The 15,668-nt window shown below is 51.7% G+C and overlaps 2 protein-coding genes across 2 annotated transcripts in view; one reads left to right on the top strand and one right to left on the bottom strand.

Annotated features, from left to right (window-relative positions):
• The window catches only part of XPO7 (exportin 7), an 86,791-nt gene extending 81,792 nt beyond the window's left edge, over nucleotides 1–4,999 (bottom strand). Inside the window, exon 1 of the mRNA XM_007450552.1 lies at nucleotides 4,897–4,999. Within this exon, the coding sequence (XP_007450614.1) occupies nucleotides 4,897–4,914 (18 nt within the window). The 5' untranslated portion in view covers nucleotides 4,915–4,999. The remainder of the gene's footprint in view (nucleotides 1–4,896) is intronic.
• A 5,563-nt stretch (nucleotides 5,000–10,562) lies between these two features.
• On the top strand, nucleotides 10,563–15,023 carry DOK2 (docking protein 2). Its single transcript, XM_007450551.1, has 5 exons — nucleotides 10,563–10,705; nucleotides 11,704–11,985; nucleotides 12,219–12,297; nucleotides 13,192–13,376; nucleotides 13,865–15,023. The coding sequence occupies exons 1-5, from the start codon at nucleotides 10,643–10,645 to the stop codon at nucleotides 14,489–14,491; spliced, it is 1,236 nt and encodes a 411-aa protein (XP_007450613.1). The 5' UTR covers nucleotides 10,563–10,642; the 3' UTR covers nucleotides 14,492–15,023.
• Nucleotides 15,024–15,668: the final 645 nt, after the last annotated feature.

Raw genomic sequence — 15,668 nt, 5'->3', positions numbered from 1 at the left:
CAGGATAGTACAATAGTTACCCTCAGGCAGAAGGATCTATGGGTAGTTCTTGGGCAGGGTCACCAGAGGGACTTCTGAGGTGCTGAAAACATTGTGGATTTCGGTGTTGGTTAGAAGAGCATTCACTTTGGGGTTTTTTTTTTTCTTTTTTGGTGGCGCTGTGCAGTTTGTGGGATCTTAGTTCCCTGACCAGGGACTGAAGCTGGTCCCTAGGCAGGAAAAATGCGGAGTCTTAACCACTGGACCACCAGGAATTCCCAAGAGTGTTCACTTTGTGAAAATTCATCAAGCTGAACAGTTACGATTTTTGCACCTGTCCGAAGGTATATTTCAATAAGAGGTTAAAAAAAAACAGTAACAAAGATGGTCACTTATACATAGCAGACATCATTACATAATGTAAAAAAGAAGTTCTTAAAGTTTATGTCCTAGGAAGGGTCCATGTGGTGAAGAGCTGAAACCTCCAGACAACAGCCAGTGAGGCACTGTGGCCCCTAGCCCATCTGCCTGCAAGTAACTAACTGATGATGCCTGCCAGTGAGCATGTGGGTGAGCTTGGAAACAGGTTCTCCATCCTCAGTCAGGCCTTGAGAAGGACTGCAGGCCTGGCTCACAGCTTGAGGGCAAATGAAAGACCCTGAACTAGAACCACCTAGTTAAGCCACTCCCGGATTCCTGACTCAGAATACCTGATAATATATGCCTCAGTCAGGCCTTGAGAAGGACTGCAGGCCTGGCTCACAGCTTGAGGGCAAATGAAAGACCCTGAACTAGAACCACCTAGTTAAGCCACTCCCGGATTCCTGACTCAGAATACCTGTGAGATAATATATGTTTGGTGTTAAAAAAAAAAAAAAAATGATGCAACATCTAAATACTATCTTCCTTACGTGTACTAAAGTGAGCAAAGTGGCCTCAGTAGTTGTACCTACAGAGACATCAGCTTATCGGTTTAAACTGGCAACTTTCCCTTCTTGAAGGGCTGTGGTACAATATTGGTTTCAAAACCCAACCAAGAAAAAAGAAAATACAGCTGGTGGTTATGAATATCAATTTCTGGATCAAATGGAAGTTAATTTATCTGTAAGATACAGACCAGGGATCTTCTTAATGCTCCTTTCTCCTACCTCCATCTAAATAGCGATTCCATTACAGTAATATATTTTGCTTTATTGCGTAAGTGTTTGAATGATACTACATGCATATATACAACCCTTAATTTTTCTGAAGGTTTTTCTCACGAGAGGAAGTAACACTAAATCAGAATTATCAAGTACATATAAATATGTTCTTTTAAAATACAGACATATTACTTATACAAATCCACAGAAGAGGTAGCTGGGGTGAGTGAGGGGACGTAGCTATTTCATATCATCCAACACAAACGTAGCATGCTTTGAAATCAATGTATTAAGTTCTTGTATCCATTTGCCTTCTGAAGCCTGCCCAACACAGCATTAGAATTTGACACTTCAGCAGTCTGGCTCCAGTATCTTTCTCAGTCTGGAATCCTTTGCAGTGCCCAGCACAGCAAAGGGCCTTGCACACATTAAACTTTATGGTATTAGCTTAACTGAAAGAAAGTTAGAAAAGTAACTGTTTTTTCTTTTTTTCCCATTAAAAATGTTAGAAAGTTGTACAGGATTCTCTTCTCAAAATGAACCACGGGTAGATCCTCTGATGTTTCCTTGCATATTTTTAAAAGCTAAAAAGACAACTATCTTTTGCTCTAATCAGGCTAAACTTTTGCACTCTGTTAAATTTTAACCTGCCAGTTTAAATGATTCTTCTTGACTCTCTAGAGTTACACTGGTGGTCAATATTTAAACAAATATGACTATCTGAAAATCGTATTTTCTGTTACTACACAGTCATAATATAGAGCCCAGTAAATAATACTGTAAGACTGTGGGTAAGGCCCAGCATAACAACATAATAAATCCAACGAAACTCCAGAGTTATCCTTCATTTAATATATTTACATATAGTTATATGTTAAATATACTTAATATACAATTATTATATACGCTTTCCTTTTCCTCTCAAGAGCCTGAATATAGCTAGCACTATTAAAGCTAACATCTGATCCTTCTTAATTTTTTCATTTACCACTGTACACTAAGCCATCTTCATTTCCTTACAATAAGTAGTCAGCAAGTGGAAATACTGAATCCTCACTATCTTATCTAACTTTAGATATTAAAAAAAAAGGAAGGAGTGTTCATTTTATGAAGATAAACACAAATGAGTTTGATTTTTTTTTTTTTACAGTTAATCACTGCCTCTATGGTGGGTGTTAGAGTCATCTAAGACCAAGAATAAGAAACTCATTGCAACAAGGAGATTCTTTCTTACAAGTCTCTCTTCTTAAGAGGCTCGACTATGACACCAACAGAGCTAAAAGACACAAATATTACAATTTTCCCATTACTACCATTTTGTGACTTCCATTAAACACTTATCAGAAGAGATGCTCAGGACTCCAGCCTGAGAATCATATGACACCTGCTTAGTGTCAATAGAAAAAAAACAAAACAAAAAAAACTGCTCACCCTGGTGATTCAGACAAGCACTAGATACATAATGAGTCAACTATTTAGTATTACGCATGAAACTTTCAAATAATCAGTCTTGAACCTTTGACAGGCTCCTTTTTAAACTTCATGTTCCAATAGTGTTTTCAGAAAAATATTCCCCCTCAACGCACTTCAGATTTGTCTTTAATCTATTCATTTATTTACTCTTTCCACACAGGGGAGAATCTATCTTTTTCTTGGGAAGGTTTTCTGCTAAAATAAGGTCCCACGTTAAACTTTCCGAGTATCCAATACTAAAAGTAATCTAGTGGTCTAACAAAGAAAAGCAATATGCCCCATTCTATTTAAAGAGAAAAAACTCTCCCAAACTTACCCTGTTGTTATAAAGACCACTAATTTAGACAGTAACATACTACAACTCTCCAAAGTCAAATAAAACAGTGGACTGGCATAGTCCTCTTTGTTTTGAAAAATTAATAAATTCTTACTTTGGTAGATTTTTATTTTGGGATGGGTGGGGGAAAAAAATCCCCTTACTAAAAATAAGGCAGACCCTCCTTTGAGACATAATTGCTATGAAGACTGCTTTGACTCATCTTGACTTTCCTCTGGTGAGGAATGACAACCTTTTTGTTCAAAAGGTGGGAAAGATCACATTAGGAGAAACTGCTTTGCAAGAGATAAAACAGATGTATATTCATAAAAGTACACGGACTTCCTCTGCCTTCCAAAGCATCATTCAGAATCTATTCAAACCATGTTCTGGAATGCTCACAGACACTACTTTTTTTTCCCCCCAATAGATAAGAGCACGGGACCCGAAGTCAAAAGCCTTTGATCCACTTTAGCCTTACCCTAAGCAAATCTCATATAAGTTCTGTGCTTTGGTTTGTTTCTTCAGAATGACAGAAGGAGTTCTTGCCTATCTACTCTTTCAGAATGGAAGAATTAAAAAAAAAACAACACGCAAAAAATCCTTCATGCTTCTTAGAAATGGCTGCTATAAAACTCAAGGTGCTCACTACTATGATTACTATCACCTTGTACCAAGTTTTACTGCTACTTCTGAATTAGGCCACGATACTGGCTTTGAAACACAAATCCTGTGGTCTTCCATCTGTGATTACAATTTCTGATATAATTCTGTCCTGATAACTTGCACCTCACACTTCTAAGATTTACTCTACTGATCCCTGGCCTGAGAATTTATTTAGTCCCTTCTCTCCCAAAGAAACTGGTAGAAGTCACACCATCCACCTCCTTGTAGACATAATGTGAGGAATAAGATCATCCTCTTTACTCGAGGAATGATAACTATACAGTATGCAAAATAAGGCAACACTTGTTATCCTCTTTTCTTTCTACTTCCCACAACACAAAACCTTTGCTAGAAAATCCAAAGGTTTCTGACAACAGATTTGTAACAATAACTGTCATAAAAATATCACATCTAAAGCACAGAAAGGAAAAACTTTATCGAGTTTGCAAGAAATAACCCTGAGTCCTACAGCTACTATTAGGTTCGGTATGGGTTGTCCCTTCCTAGGGCCTGTGCCGTGTCTTTGACGAAAAGTGGCCTGGGCCCAAAGCACGCCTGGGGCAGCCCTGGAGCCCGATCAGGACCCTCCAGAGCAACGTCTGCACCCAACGTTGCATCTCTCGTTTCAGACACACCCCCTCCACCCCGTGTTTCAGAGGAGGTGTGGGCACTCAACTCCTTCACTGGGGATAGGGGCACCGGAGGGAGGGCGGGCCCAGGCCTGAGCACCCATTTTGGAGGACGGGGGAGCTCGGCCCTGCAGGATGTGCGATCAGCAGTGGGGGAGTGTAGGACGCATCCGTGGGAGGGGGGAGGAGGCTGGAGGGGGGTCTCTTGTACTCGGGGGCGTGAAGAGGAAGGCGGCGGGAAAGACTCGGTAGAGCGAGGTTTGTCAGTGCGAGGTATTCTTTTTATCTGTTTAGGGCTGGCGGGTGTGATGGGGAAGTTCCCCTCAGGACAGAGTCGGCAAGGGGTCTCCCTCCCCTCCCCGTCTTGGGGGGCACTGAGGACTTGCAAGAGGCCTCCCTCCAGTGGGAGGACAGTCACTGATAAGCGATGTACGCTGTGCCAGCTGGGGCGCCGATCCCTGAACCTCCAGCCCAGCGCGAGAGGCGTGGGACGGGGTGGGAGGGGATGGAGGAGGCCCCCGGCCCAGGAGGCGGGAAAGGCCCCAGAGCTCCGGGACGGGCGGCGGCTCCGGAGCTCCGAGTGGCTGCGGCGCGGGCCCGGTGAGCCCCGAGCCGGCCCGAGCCCCTTGGGCTGCGTGCGACCCCACTCCCCACTCTCCGCGGCCACCCCCTCCCCCGAGGCCCCTCTCACCTGCACATGATCCGCCATTTTGCTCCATTCATGCTCCTCTCCGGCCCCCCTCCCCCCCAGCGCGCACCTCGGCCGGGCCGCCGCCGCCGCCGCCGTCGCCGCTGCGCCTGCGCGCTGGGGGCTCGTCGCGCAGCGCTCGCGGCGTAGCACCGCCCGGCTGCTTAGGCCCGGGCGGCCGGGGCCGCGGTTGGAGAATGCGCAGCGCCGTTGGGACGGCGTAAAGGCGCGGCAACGTCAGCGGCCCGGAGACGCTGCGGGCGGGTGGAGGAAGGAGCGGACCCAGGGGCGCGAGGGGAGGGGGCCGGGGGAACAAAGCTTTGTTTACATGGTTTTTAAAGGGGCCGTGCTCGCTCTGGCGGGCGGGCGAGAGCGGTAGCGGGAGTTGGCGCTGCCTTAGCTCGTCGGCTTCGCGAGGGCTCCTCGAGGGGCCGGGACCTGTCCCCGCCCAGACCCCTGCACCTGGCGGATTCCTCTCTTCCAGAGTGTCCTCACGACGTGCCCCCGGACGCTCCCTACCGCTCTGCGGCCGCGCCACTGCTGTAACACCACACCCCCAGGGGGGTCTTCCGGTGCGCCCACCGCCCAAAACCCCCGCTTGGGACGCCGACATTATTCTTTACACTGCGGACGGTGGCCAAATTTGTTTGTGTCTTTCTGCTCCAGTGGACAGGAGCCACTGCTCTCTGATCCTGGGTTTTACCAGCAATCCAAATCTCCTTGTTTCCATTTCTATCCTTTTCTCCACGATGAACATTCATGGAAGTAGCCGCCAAAGAGTGGTGATGTTGGAATCGTGCAGAAGGCACTGTTCCGATCTTCCCCAATAGGTTGTTATCTTAACCAGCAGTCTAGGCTGCCTCCTGAGAGGGGTCAGAAGCTGGGGGAGGTGGTGGTGGGGAGTGATAAAGGAGTTTTAGGAGCCCTGGCTCAGTCTGAGTGGGGAAGCCATTCCCTCTGGGTCAGGTCAGATAAGGCTCTGTCTGCTGAGGCCAATTCCAGCCTTTCCCACTAGGAATGATCCGTGTAGATAATGCCGGATCCCGTTTTCAATTGGATTCCACTCTGGCTTCCAATCATGGCCCCCAGATTAGATTTTAGCTGGATTCTGAGAGTATTGGTTGTCTGAAGTTTGTATTGACTAGGGGCCACCACGTGCGATGGAACTGATTATAGTAGTGAATGACACACACTTTCTGTTGTGGATCGAGAGGACTGGTACTCAGCATTCATTTCAAGCTTCGTCCTCCTCCGAGTGTGTCTTCCTGATTTGCAGAGGTAGGACACCTAAAAACTACATTACCCAGACTTCCTTGTAGCTAGGGTTCTGTATGCAAGTTCGGCTCCGCCAATTAGATTCACTCAGAGAAGACTTTGGAGGCAGAGCTTTTGACTGTTGCTTTTGGCAGGCCTAGACCCTGAGTTGTGGGATTTTTCTGTTTTTGTTTTTCAACAACTTTCCAATGTCCAATCCTTAGCTCCCTGAGGGTAGAGAGCAGGGGTGGTGGGTCAGGTGCTTCCTTGGTATCTTCTTGACGTGATGATTGCAGTGGCAGTCTTCGAATTCCCTACTTGCCTGATTGCCTAGAAATAGCAGCTCCCTGTGGGCCAGGCCCAAATCCACCCCCCACCAAGACCCTCCCCCACACCTGTTTCTCTCCCTCTATCTTCCCTTTCTCAGTAAATGATACTGTCATTCACCCAGTTGCTCAAACTAAAAACCCAGGAGTTGCCCTGATTACTTAGTGTTTCAACAGTCCCCCCATATCCAATCCACTTGCAAGTCCTGTTGAATCTATATCTGGTACATATACCCAAATCTGGCCACCCTTCTTCATCACCACTGCTAGCACCCTGATCCAGGCCACCATCACATTTATCCTGGGCTCTGATAATACAGTCCTTCCTTTCCCTGCTTCCTGTCTTGCCCCATGATAATCCATCTTCCCTATAGCTACAGAACATCCTTTTAAAATCATACATCAGATCATTCACAGCCCTGCTTAAAAATCCTCAAGTGGCCTCCCATTACATTTAGAGTACATTCCAAATCTTTGCTATAGCCCAAGAGGCCATGTGATGGGACCCTCTCTCCGTGTCCCCTCTGGCTCACAATGCTCTGGTCATTCTGCCCTTCTTGCAGTTCCTCACATCCAGCTGTACCTGCCTCTGGGCCTTTGCCCTTGAAGGAACTTCTGCCTGGAATGTTTTCCCCTCAGATCTTTAAGTGGCTGGTTCCCTCTTATCACTGATGCCTTAGTTCAGTTGTTATCTCCTCAGAGAAACTTTTCTCACCGGCTCTATTGAAAGTTGTCCCCGACCCCTTCACTGTCATACTTACAGCATTGATCACTGTCTGTACAAAACTATTTAGTTACATATTTATTCTTTTCATTGTCTGAGTCTTCAACTAGAAAAGAACCACGATGGAAACAGGGATTCTATATATGTCTTGTTTATGCCCTCCTACCTCTGCACAGAATAGATGCTCAAAAAAAAAAAACACAAAAAAACCAAAAACCAAAACAAAACTTTTGAGTTAATTAAATTCTTCCTATCTCAGTCTCATTCTAGGGTGCATTTGGGGTCTTATGAGAACATAAAGAGTTTGAAGTGTAATGCCAATGTTAAGTAACATTATTATTATGTTAATAATGATATATGTAGTGGAGAAACGGTGAGGACTCAGGATGAAACTCAAGAGACTGGTCCTTCCTCCCCACGGTCAGGAGCCACTGGGGTGGAAGGAGGCAGGGATGGAATCTTTCATGAACCCCACTCACGTTTTTTCTGTGCTCAGTCCTCCATCCTTCTCAGGACCCCCCCCCCCAGCTCCTTGCCCATTCTATACCTTCTTTCCTGTTGTGTGTCCAGAGCTGCCCCTTGAGTAGCTGCACCTCCCCGTTCATCCTGTGGCGGGGGGCGGGGGGGGGCTGGGGGGGTTGCCTAATCTCCAGACGTGTCCAAGGAATCAGTCTCTTCTGCACCTTCCTTTCTTGCCCCCAAAGACAAGGCCAGAAGCCCTTTTGTGTTAAAGATTTAGTTGCTAATCACTGGTGAAGATAGTAACAAAAAGTTGCCAAGTTCCTGCAGCTGTGATCTCTTGATCTGTATGGTTCCTAACTCCCGCTGAGAGAAACCTTTGTAAAGGAAAGGATCCTGGTGGCGAATATTGAGGCGCAAATGAGGTGTGTGTGGGTGTCCCTTTCTTTCCAATAAGAGCCATGAGGAGCCAAGGGGCACCCCACCCCCACCCCGACCTCAATATAAACCACTGGGACCCTTTCCTTTTTGCTGCTTTCTCTCCCTATCATTGGTGCCTGGGTAACCTAAGGGCCTCTGGTTCTCTGCCCCCTCTGCTGTGTCTTGGAGCTATGTCTTCTGAGTCACTGCTCACAGGATTTGCCTGTGACCAGACAGAAAGTTACTGGGGTTAGTACTCCTCTGTGGGGTTCCCACAAGTCCTGCTAGGAAAAGTGGGTGTTGCTCTGAGTTCACTCCTGCTGCAGACAACAGCCACAGGAAGAGAACTTTTCTATCTCCCACGGGCAAGGGATGGCATGCGGGGTGTCTGAAATTCCTGGGGCTCAGGCCTCCAGGTTTAAATAGTTTCCAAGTAATCTGGCAAGCTCGGGTGCCCCCCTGTGGTTCTGAGTGGAATGTGTCCAATCGACCTGCGCGGGGAGGTGATCAGAGTGGTGGGGGGAACATCCTCTGTTGTCTTGCTCCTCAAACTCAGGTCTGGTCCACCCACCAGCTGCATCAGCATCTCAGGGCTCACTCCACACCTACTGCATCAGAATCTGCACTCTTAACAAGATTTGCACATTAAAGTTTGAAAGGCACTGCTCTGGCAGCCCCCCAGGATGGCCCTAAGAAAAAAAAAGAAAAGCTCTTCTCACTCCATAAGGAGATGCTGAGTCCACCACACACCATGCAGCCCCCAGGTAATGTTGCCTCCCCTAAGGGACTAGAGAAATGGAATAGGCCACCCATTTCCATACTCCTAACCACTTCCCAAGGAGCTTTTCCTGCACCGGCATCCTTGGTTCCCCCTTGGTCTCTGGATTCACCTGTTCAAATCCAGGCAGCTGGGCTGAGTGCCGTGAGCTTTACATGACTCAGTCCTCTCCTCCCAGAACCCATAACATTCATCTTTTAGAGCTGTTTTGGTAAAGCACATGGCATGTACAGCAGAAGGTCTGAGCAGTGTACTGTTCTGCTTCTAAGGCAGCCTTCCTAAGGCAACCGAACCCCTGTGGTAGAGGAAATGGCTCAGTTACATAAGCACCCATTATGGGGTTACCCCAAGAGTGCTGGTCTAGTTCTCTGGTTCCCCCAACATTTCTGCACCATGCCTCCTTCAGATTGCTTCTCTAAACCATCTGGATCTAAGTTAAATATTCTCTGGGGAGCTTAGATTTCCCCAGAGCAATGTATCTTCTTGCATGGAGTCTGGATCCCACTTCGGGGTCAGCAATAAAAAGACTGTTGAATTAAAGATCAGGTGCTCTGGTACTCTTCCTTCTCTGCACCTGTGACCTCAGGAGGGTTGCAAACAGGTGTGTTCATACCTGCCCTTCCTTCTTTCAGGGTTAGATAGGGTGACTGGAGACAGTGTGTGCCTGGAACCTTTGGTAACTGTGAAGCACTTTTGATACTTGTAAAGCTTTTTTTTTTAAAAAAAAAATATAAGAATTGCTACTGTAACTTAAAAAGCTAACCTTCAGATGGAACGCCAGTGTCTTTATAAAGCTCTCAAAGGCTGGAAAGAAGGTGAACTCCGACAGTTGAGATGTGCTCAGGAAGCATAGCATGTTTCAGTGTGGGAATGTTCATGTTTCTAGAAGCTCAAGGAGGTGGTGTAAGTGTGTGTCATTGTGGGGGACAGGGAGTGCTCCCCACAGACCGAAACTGTTGCAGTGGAGTGTGTGAAAGTGGTGAGGCTCATGTGTCCAGTGTGTGTGAGTGTGGCTCAGCTCCTACTGAGTTGAGAGACCTGGGTTCTGGTTTGGTGGCCTTGAACCCATCCCTCAGACCTTCCTGAGCCTCAGTCTCCTCATTTTTATTTATTTATTTATTTTTTTTGCGGTACGCGGGCCTCTCACTGCTGTGGTCTCTCCCGTCGCGGAGCACAGACTCTGGACGCGCAAGCCCAGCGGCCATGGCCCACGGGCTCAGCCGCTCCGCGGCATGTGGGATCCTTCCAGACCGGGGCACGACCCCGTGTCCCCTGAATCGGCAGGCGGACTCTCAACCACTGCGCCACCAGGGAAGCCCTAATAAGATGTGATTTTCTTTTTCCCCCATTTTTAAAAGACAGACTTAGGCTGATTGATTTCTAAGTTCTCTCCTAGCTCCGTCATGCTAAGCATCCAGCTTGAGCATGGGGGGGCCTTTGGCTACTGGTTTTACTGTCGAATTTCATTTCTGGGTCTCTGTACCTGAGTTGCTGCTCACCAAAGCGCTGGAGTTTGGCTTTTTGGAAATTCTCTCTTACTCACTGAAAATTCAGGAGGCTTGAGCGTGAAACTCACTCATCAAAAAGAAAACACACACACACATACACACAGAGCAAGAAACCACAGGGCTTATCAGCCTGTCGTCATCGAGCAGACGAGAATAGTGCAGAACTCTAGGCAGAGAGGAAATGAACTTGAGAGAAGGGGGAACATAGGGCAGAGAGGAGAGAAAGAGGGCGGGAGTGGAAGCAAAGAGCTGAAGCTCAGGGGCCCAGGATGGTGGGAAGATGGAGGACGTGGCGGTGAAGCAGGGCTTCCTGTACCTTCAACAGCAGCAGACTTTTGGGAAGGTAGGAAGAGCGCGGCCGGGCTGGGGCTGAGCCGAGGGGCTGGGGGGCTGCTAGAGACTTCCCTGGGGAGGAGAGAAGGCCCCGGAATGTTCCGAAACCCTTATGGGATGGTGGAGACTGGGCCATCTACCACATTGGGCCCAGAGTGCAAGCTTGGGAGGGCTCTTTCCTTAGCAGCTGTTGCCTCTGCGAGCTGGCTCCCAACTGTGCTCTTTGTTGCCCCGGGAGGAGGGGGAAAAGAGGGCTCTGACTCTGCTTTTCTTGCCTTTCTTGTTCTGTGGTGACGTCTTCTCACCGGCACACCTTGGGAGGGAATGGAAGGCACAGTGGAGGGGATACTTCAGGGTTGCCGTGGAGGTTCCTTCCTCTTTTCCTGCCCCAGTGGGGTACGTTTGGCTGCTATTGAACTTGAACTGGGGTCTCTGGGAGCCAGGGCCCCATTGTGCCCAAACTCCTTTTCCTTCTTTGGCCTCCTTGAATGAGGACGTCTTACTTCCCTCAGCGGACACACCCCGGGGTTCCTCTCTCTGTCTCTTTCGTGGCCTAACTTGTCAGAGGATGAGGCAGGAAGGTTCAGGGGTGTCAGCTGAGGTTCCGGGGGACAGGGCCTTCTATGGGGCCTCACAGAGAATGAGAAGCATGCTCCCCAGTCTGGGCCCTTGGGCTGCCCTCCTCACCCCTCTGGGCTCCGGGACTTGCAGGTTTTCTGCCTCTTGACTTGGATCCCCTGGGTTGGGCCTGCCCGGCCTCCCTGCATTCGCCACCATGGGGCTCACTCCTGTGTCTTTCTTGCCTTTGTCTTCCTCTCTGCTGTCATTGTAGGCCTCTTACTGGGTTGCTTGGGGTGCATCTCCAACGCTTTCTCACTCCTAAGGCCTCTGTTAGGCTCTCTGCCTCCTTGGGTCTCCCCCGATCTTCACCTCTGTCTCCCCCGGGTCCTTCTCTCCCCGCTGGGCACCATCTCTCCATCTCCCCACCTGCCACGCATCTGGGGGCAGAAATGGCGCCGGTTCGGGGCGGCGCTGTACAGAGGGTCGGGCTGCGCCCTGGCCCGGCTGGAGCTCCAGGAGGGCCCGGAGAAGCCTCGCCGGGGAGAGGCCCCCCGGAGGGTCATCCGCCTCAGTGACTGCCTGCGGGTGGCTGAGGCCGGAGGGGAGGCCAGCAGCCCCCGGGATACCAGCACCTTCTTCCTGGAGACTACGGAGCGCCTGTACATGCTGGCGGCCCCCACTGCAGAGCGGGGTGACTGGATACAGGCCATCTGCCTCGTGGCCTTCCCCGTGAGTCGCCCAGGGCTGTAGAAAGGGCACGGGGCACTGGATGCTTGCCGTGGGCAGATGTTGTGAGAGCCAAGGTCAGGATGCTGGAGGTGGTTCCTTGGTGGGGGTGAGGGATCCCAGTTCAGAATAAAGACAGGGCAGTAGGCTGAGTGTGTTTTGAAAGAAAGCTTGTGGTGGCCAGTGGTGGGGCTTGGGATTGGCGATGGTGGTGAGTCTTGGGCCTTCCCCACCAGGGCCAGAGGAAGGAGCTGGAGGGGAAGGGCGGCCGGCCCCGCATGGAGGAGAATGAATTGTACAGCAGTGCGACCACAGGTGAGGGCCCTGCCTTTGCTACCTGGGTGCTCTCTCCAGGGTGTGGTGGGGAGGAGGTGAGGGCTGGCCTGCTGCCGGCTCAGTCTTCCTGCCTTGTGGTTGCCCCCGGCCCCGGCCAGCACCCTTATCAATCTCTCCGCATCGCTGCTTCCGGCACAGCCCAAGGTCGGGGAGGCCTTAAATGTCAGCCCTGCACCCTTGGCCCACTCCCTCTTGTGCAGGCCCTGCTGGTGGGAAAGGGCCCGGCTGAGGGGTCCAGGTGAAGGTGGGGCTCTTGAACTCTCCCTTACTGGCACCCGAGTGATTGTCTGTGAAAAGAATGGTTTTCTTTCTGTGGATTTGAGCTGTCCTGCGGCAAGGGAGCTTTTTGCTGACCAGGCAAGGCCCCTCCTGCTATCTGTCTAGCTGTCGGCGTGGGCGCGTGGGGAGAGCAGGTGGACACGGGGTTGGGGGGACGTCCAGGCTCCACCCCTCGGAGAGCACCTGATGGCATGGGCAGGGGCTGGGTAGGCTGAGAGCTGGGAGGGCAGGGTCAGCTGCATCTGCAGCTGCGACAGTCGGGATTGGGGAGGCAGCTGGCTTGGGGCGAGAGATGAGATGGAGACAAGGCTGTGGCTCTGGTGAGAGGGGCAGGAAGGATGTGGGTATGGGGTCGGGGTGCGTGTGGCTAGGGCATGATGCGTCCTGAGGGAGGAGGTGGAGGTTCCTGGCATTTTCGGGAGTCTGGCCTCGTGCAGGGCAGCTCAGCCTTCAGGATGCAGGCTGCAGGGTCATGGAGCCGTGGATAATACTTTTTCTGGAGACCCGGCATGCTATCTATGTAAAGCAGGGCAGAGTTGAGACAGGTCGGCTGCTTCCCATGAACTGCCTCCTTGTCTACCCTTTTCTCCCCAGGGGCCCCCCGCAAGGAGTTTGCTGTGACCATGAGACCCACAGAAGCCAGTGAGAGGTGCCGGCTCTGGGGCTCCTACACCCTCCGGGTCGGGGAGAGTGCCCTGGAGCTGTGGGGCGGCCCTCAGTCCGGCACCCAGCTGTATGAATGGCCCTACAGGTTCCTGCGGCGCTTCGGGCGGGACAAGGTGAGCAGGGGCTGCCATGGGCAGGTGAGAGGAAGGATGAGCTGTGAGAGAAAAGGGAGCGTCAGGGAGAGGGCGAAGGGGCCCTCAAAGGAAGAGAGGATGGAGGAGGAAGAAACGACGAGATAAAGGGCGGCAGAAGAGAAACAGCACAGCCCGGGGGCTGGAGGAGAGAGAACCACGGCAGGGAGACATGGTGGTCGAGGTGGGGGGGAAGGAAGGGAGAGAAAGAGGTGGGGAGAGGCGGGAGGGCGGAGAGTGGCTGGCGTGGTGCAGGATGAACTCCGCATCGAGCTTCGCACTCGGGCGGATGGGAGGAAGGAGAAAAGATGAGAGAGGGCTTTGCTTGTAGGCAAAAGCATGGCGGGAGGGAAGGGGAAGCAGCTTGGGGAGAGGTTGGGGTGACAGGCTTGTGGTTGGGAGCTGGGTCCAGGAGTAGCAAGCAGCCCCGCCCAGTGGCCTGCCAGTCATCGGCTTTCTTCTCCACCCAGGTAACCTTTTCCTTTGAGGCAGGCCGGCGCTGCATCTCAGGGGAGGGCAACTTTGAGTTTGAAACCCGGCAAGGCAATGAGATCTTCCTGGCCTTGGAAGAGGCCATCTCTGCCCAGAAGAACGCCTCCGCTCCTGGGCCCCCAACCCAGCCAGTCCCCAACCCTGCGGCGCTGCCCCGGCCGGAGAGTCCCTACTCCCGACCCCACGACTCACTCCCACCGCTGTCGCCCACCGTCCGGGTTCCCGCCCCCCGGCTGCAGCGGGCCCCAGAGGGGGAGTACGCGGTGCCCTTCGATGCAGTGGCACAGAACCTGGGGAAGAGCTTGAGGGGCATCCTGGCCATCCCTCCCCGGGCCCCTGCCGACCCTCTGTACGAGATCATCGAGGAGCACCCGCCCTCCAAACACGACCACATATACGATGAGCCTGAGGGGGTGGCTGCCCTGTCCCTGTATGACAGCCCGCAGGAGCTCCAGGGTGAGGCCTGGAGGGGGCAAGCCGCAGCTGACAGGGACCCCAGCAGCCTCCAGCATGTCTACCCAGCGGGACAGGACTTTGCTGCCTCTGACTGGCCACAGGGGGCTGAGTATGACAATGTCATGGTACTCAAGAAAGGCCCAAAGTGATGGAGGGTGGAGGAGATGCGGACTCCATCAACTGCCAGCGCTGAAGTGGTCCTGTGCATGCTGGGCCGGGCTTAGAGGCTGGTGAGAAGGAGCCGGGTGGGCAGGTGGGCCTCCCCTTCTAGCTTCTGCTGGCGACTCCTCCTGGCCACTGCATCCCAGGAACCTCCCTCCGCTCCTGCCAGAACCCTACTCTTGGCCGCCTTAGTCTGGCCTGAGGAGTTGTCCCTCCCAGGGCCAGCTGGGTGAGTCACCATCCCAAAGCAGGAAGAGTGCCCTGAAGAGACCCACACTTCTCCTACCCCTTTTCCACTTCCTCTTCCCCCCGCCCCCCACCGGCCTAAATGGAACCTCCAGATTTAGGGCAGAGGACAAAAGGATGTCAGCAAGTCGCCCTGGCTCCTTGGCTTGTGCAGGCCACCTGCCTGCTGGTGTCCCCTTCAGGGGACAGCCATGGCTCCGGGCAGCCTGGAGGATGGCTGCAGCTTCCTGCAGGTTTTGGACTTCTCTGTGGCATAAACATTTCTGAAATATTTCTGTGCGGCATGAGTGTACGAGGCAGGGATGGGACAGGCACAGCCTTGCTGGGGGTGAGTGCTTCAACCAGCCACCACTGACACCTCCTCTCCCAACCGCAAGGTCTTCTCTGGGCCTAAGCTCCATCCCAAGCGTCATCTACTCACAGAGGTAGAAGTCTGTGCAAGTCAGGGCGCCCCAGGAAAGATCTTCAAGCATCTTTAACCCTTTGCTAGGGTAGGGTCAACACCAGAAAAATAGCAGGGAAGCTGTGTGTGTGCGTGTGTGTGTGTGTGTGTGTGTGTGTGTGTGTAAACCTGGACTGGAAGATAGGCAGGAGTTGAGCCTCTCCAGCATTAGAAATGGGACTACTCCCACTCAATCCCTTGCCTTCCTGCTCTGAACTTCCCCATTGGCCCTTGTATCCCATTTCCCCACAGGCAGGCTCTGTGCTGTCTCCTCTCATCGAAACCCGCTTCCATGGAAAGGGATGTCGGTATGTTTCTGCTACCGGCCACCTCAGCCAACATTACGGGGCACTGCTTGTAAGGCCTGCCCTGGCCTCACGATGCTTACAGTCCAGAGGGGGCTGAGATGAGGGCACACATGTCTATCACAAAAGGTGGACATAAGTGCCACAAGATGTGAATCAAGGCCTTGCGGA

This window comes from Lipotes vexillifer, unplaced genomic scaffold (genome assembly GCF_000442215.2).
Source record: "Lipotes vexillifer unplaced genomic scaffold, Lipotes_vexillifer_v1.1 scaffold567, whole genome shotgun sequence".
NCBI classification, from domain to species: domain Eukaryota; kingdom Metazoa; phylum Chordata; class Mammalia; order Artiodactyla; family Lipotidae; genus Lipotes; species Lipotes vexillifer.
The sequence above is the reverse complement of the archived record's forward strand: the minus strand, read 5'-3'. Positions and strand labels throughout refer to the sequence as shown.

Excerpts from the sequence above, each read along its gene's own strand:
- DOK2 (XM_007450551.1), top strand. The coding sequence starts at position 10,643 with ATGGAGGACGTGGCGGTGAAGCAGGGCTTCCTGTACCTTCAACAGCAG. Across the intron at positions 11,986-12,218 it reads TCTGCCTCGTGGCCTTCCCC|GGCCAGAGGAAGGAGCTGGA; the intron begins GTGAGTCGCCCA and ends CTTCCCCACCAG. Across the intron at positions 13,377-13,864 it reads GGCGCTTCGGGCGGGACAAG|GTAACCTTTTCCTTTGAGGC; the intron begins GTGAGCAGGGGC and ends TTCTCCACCCAG.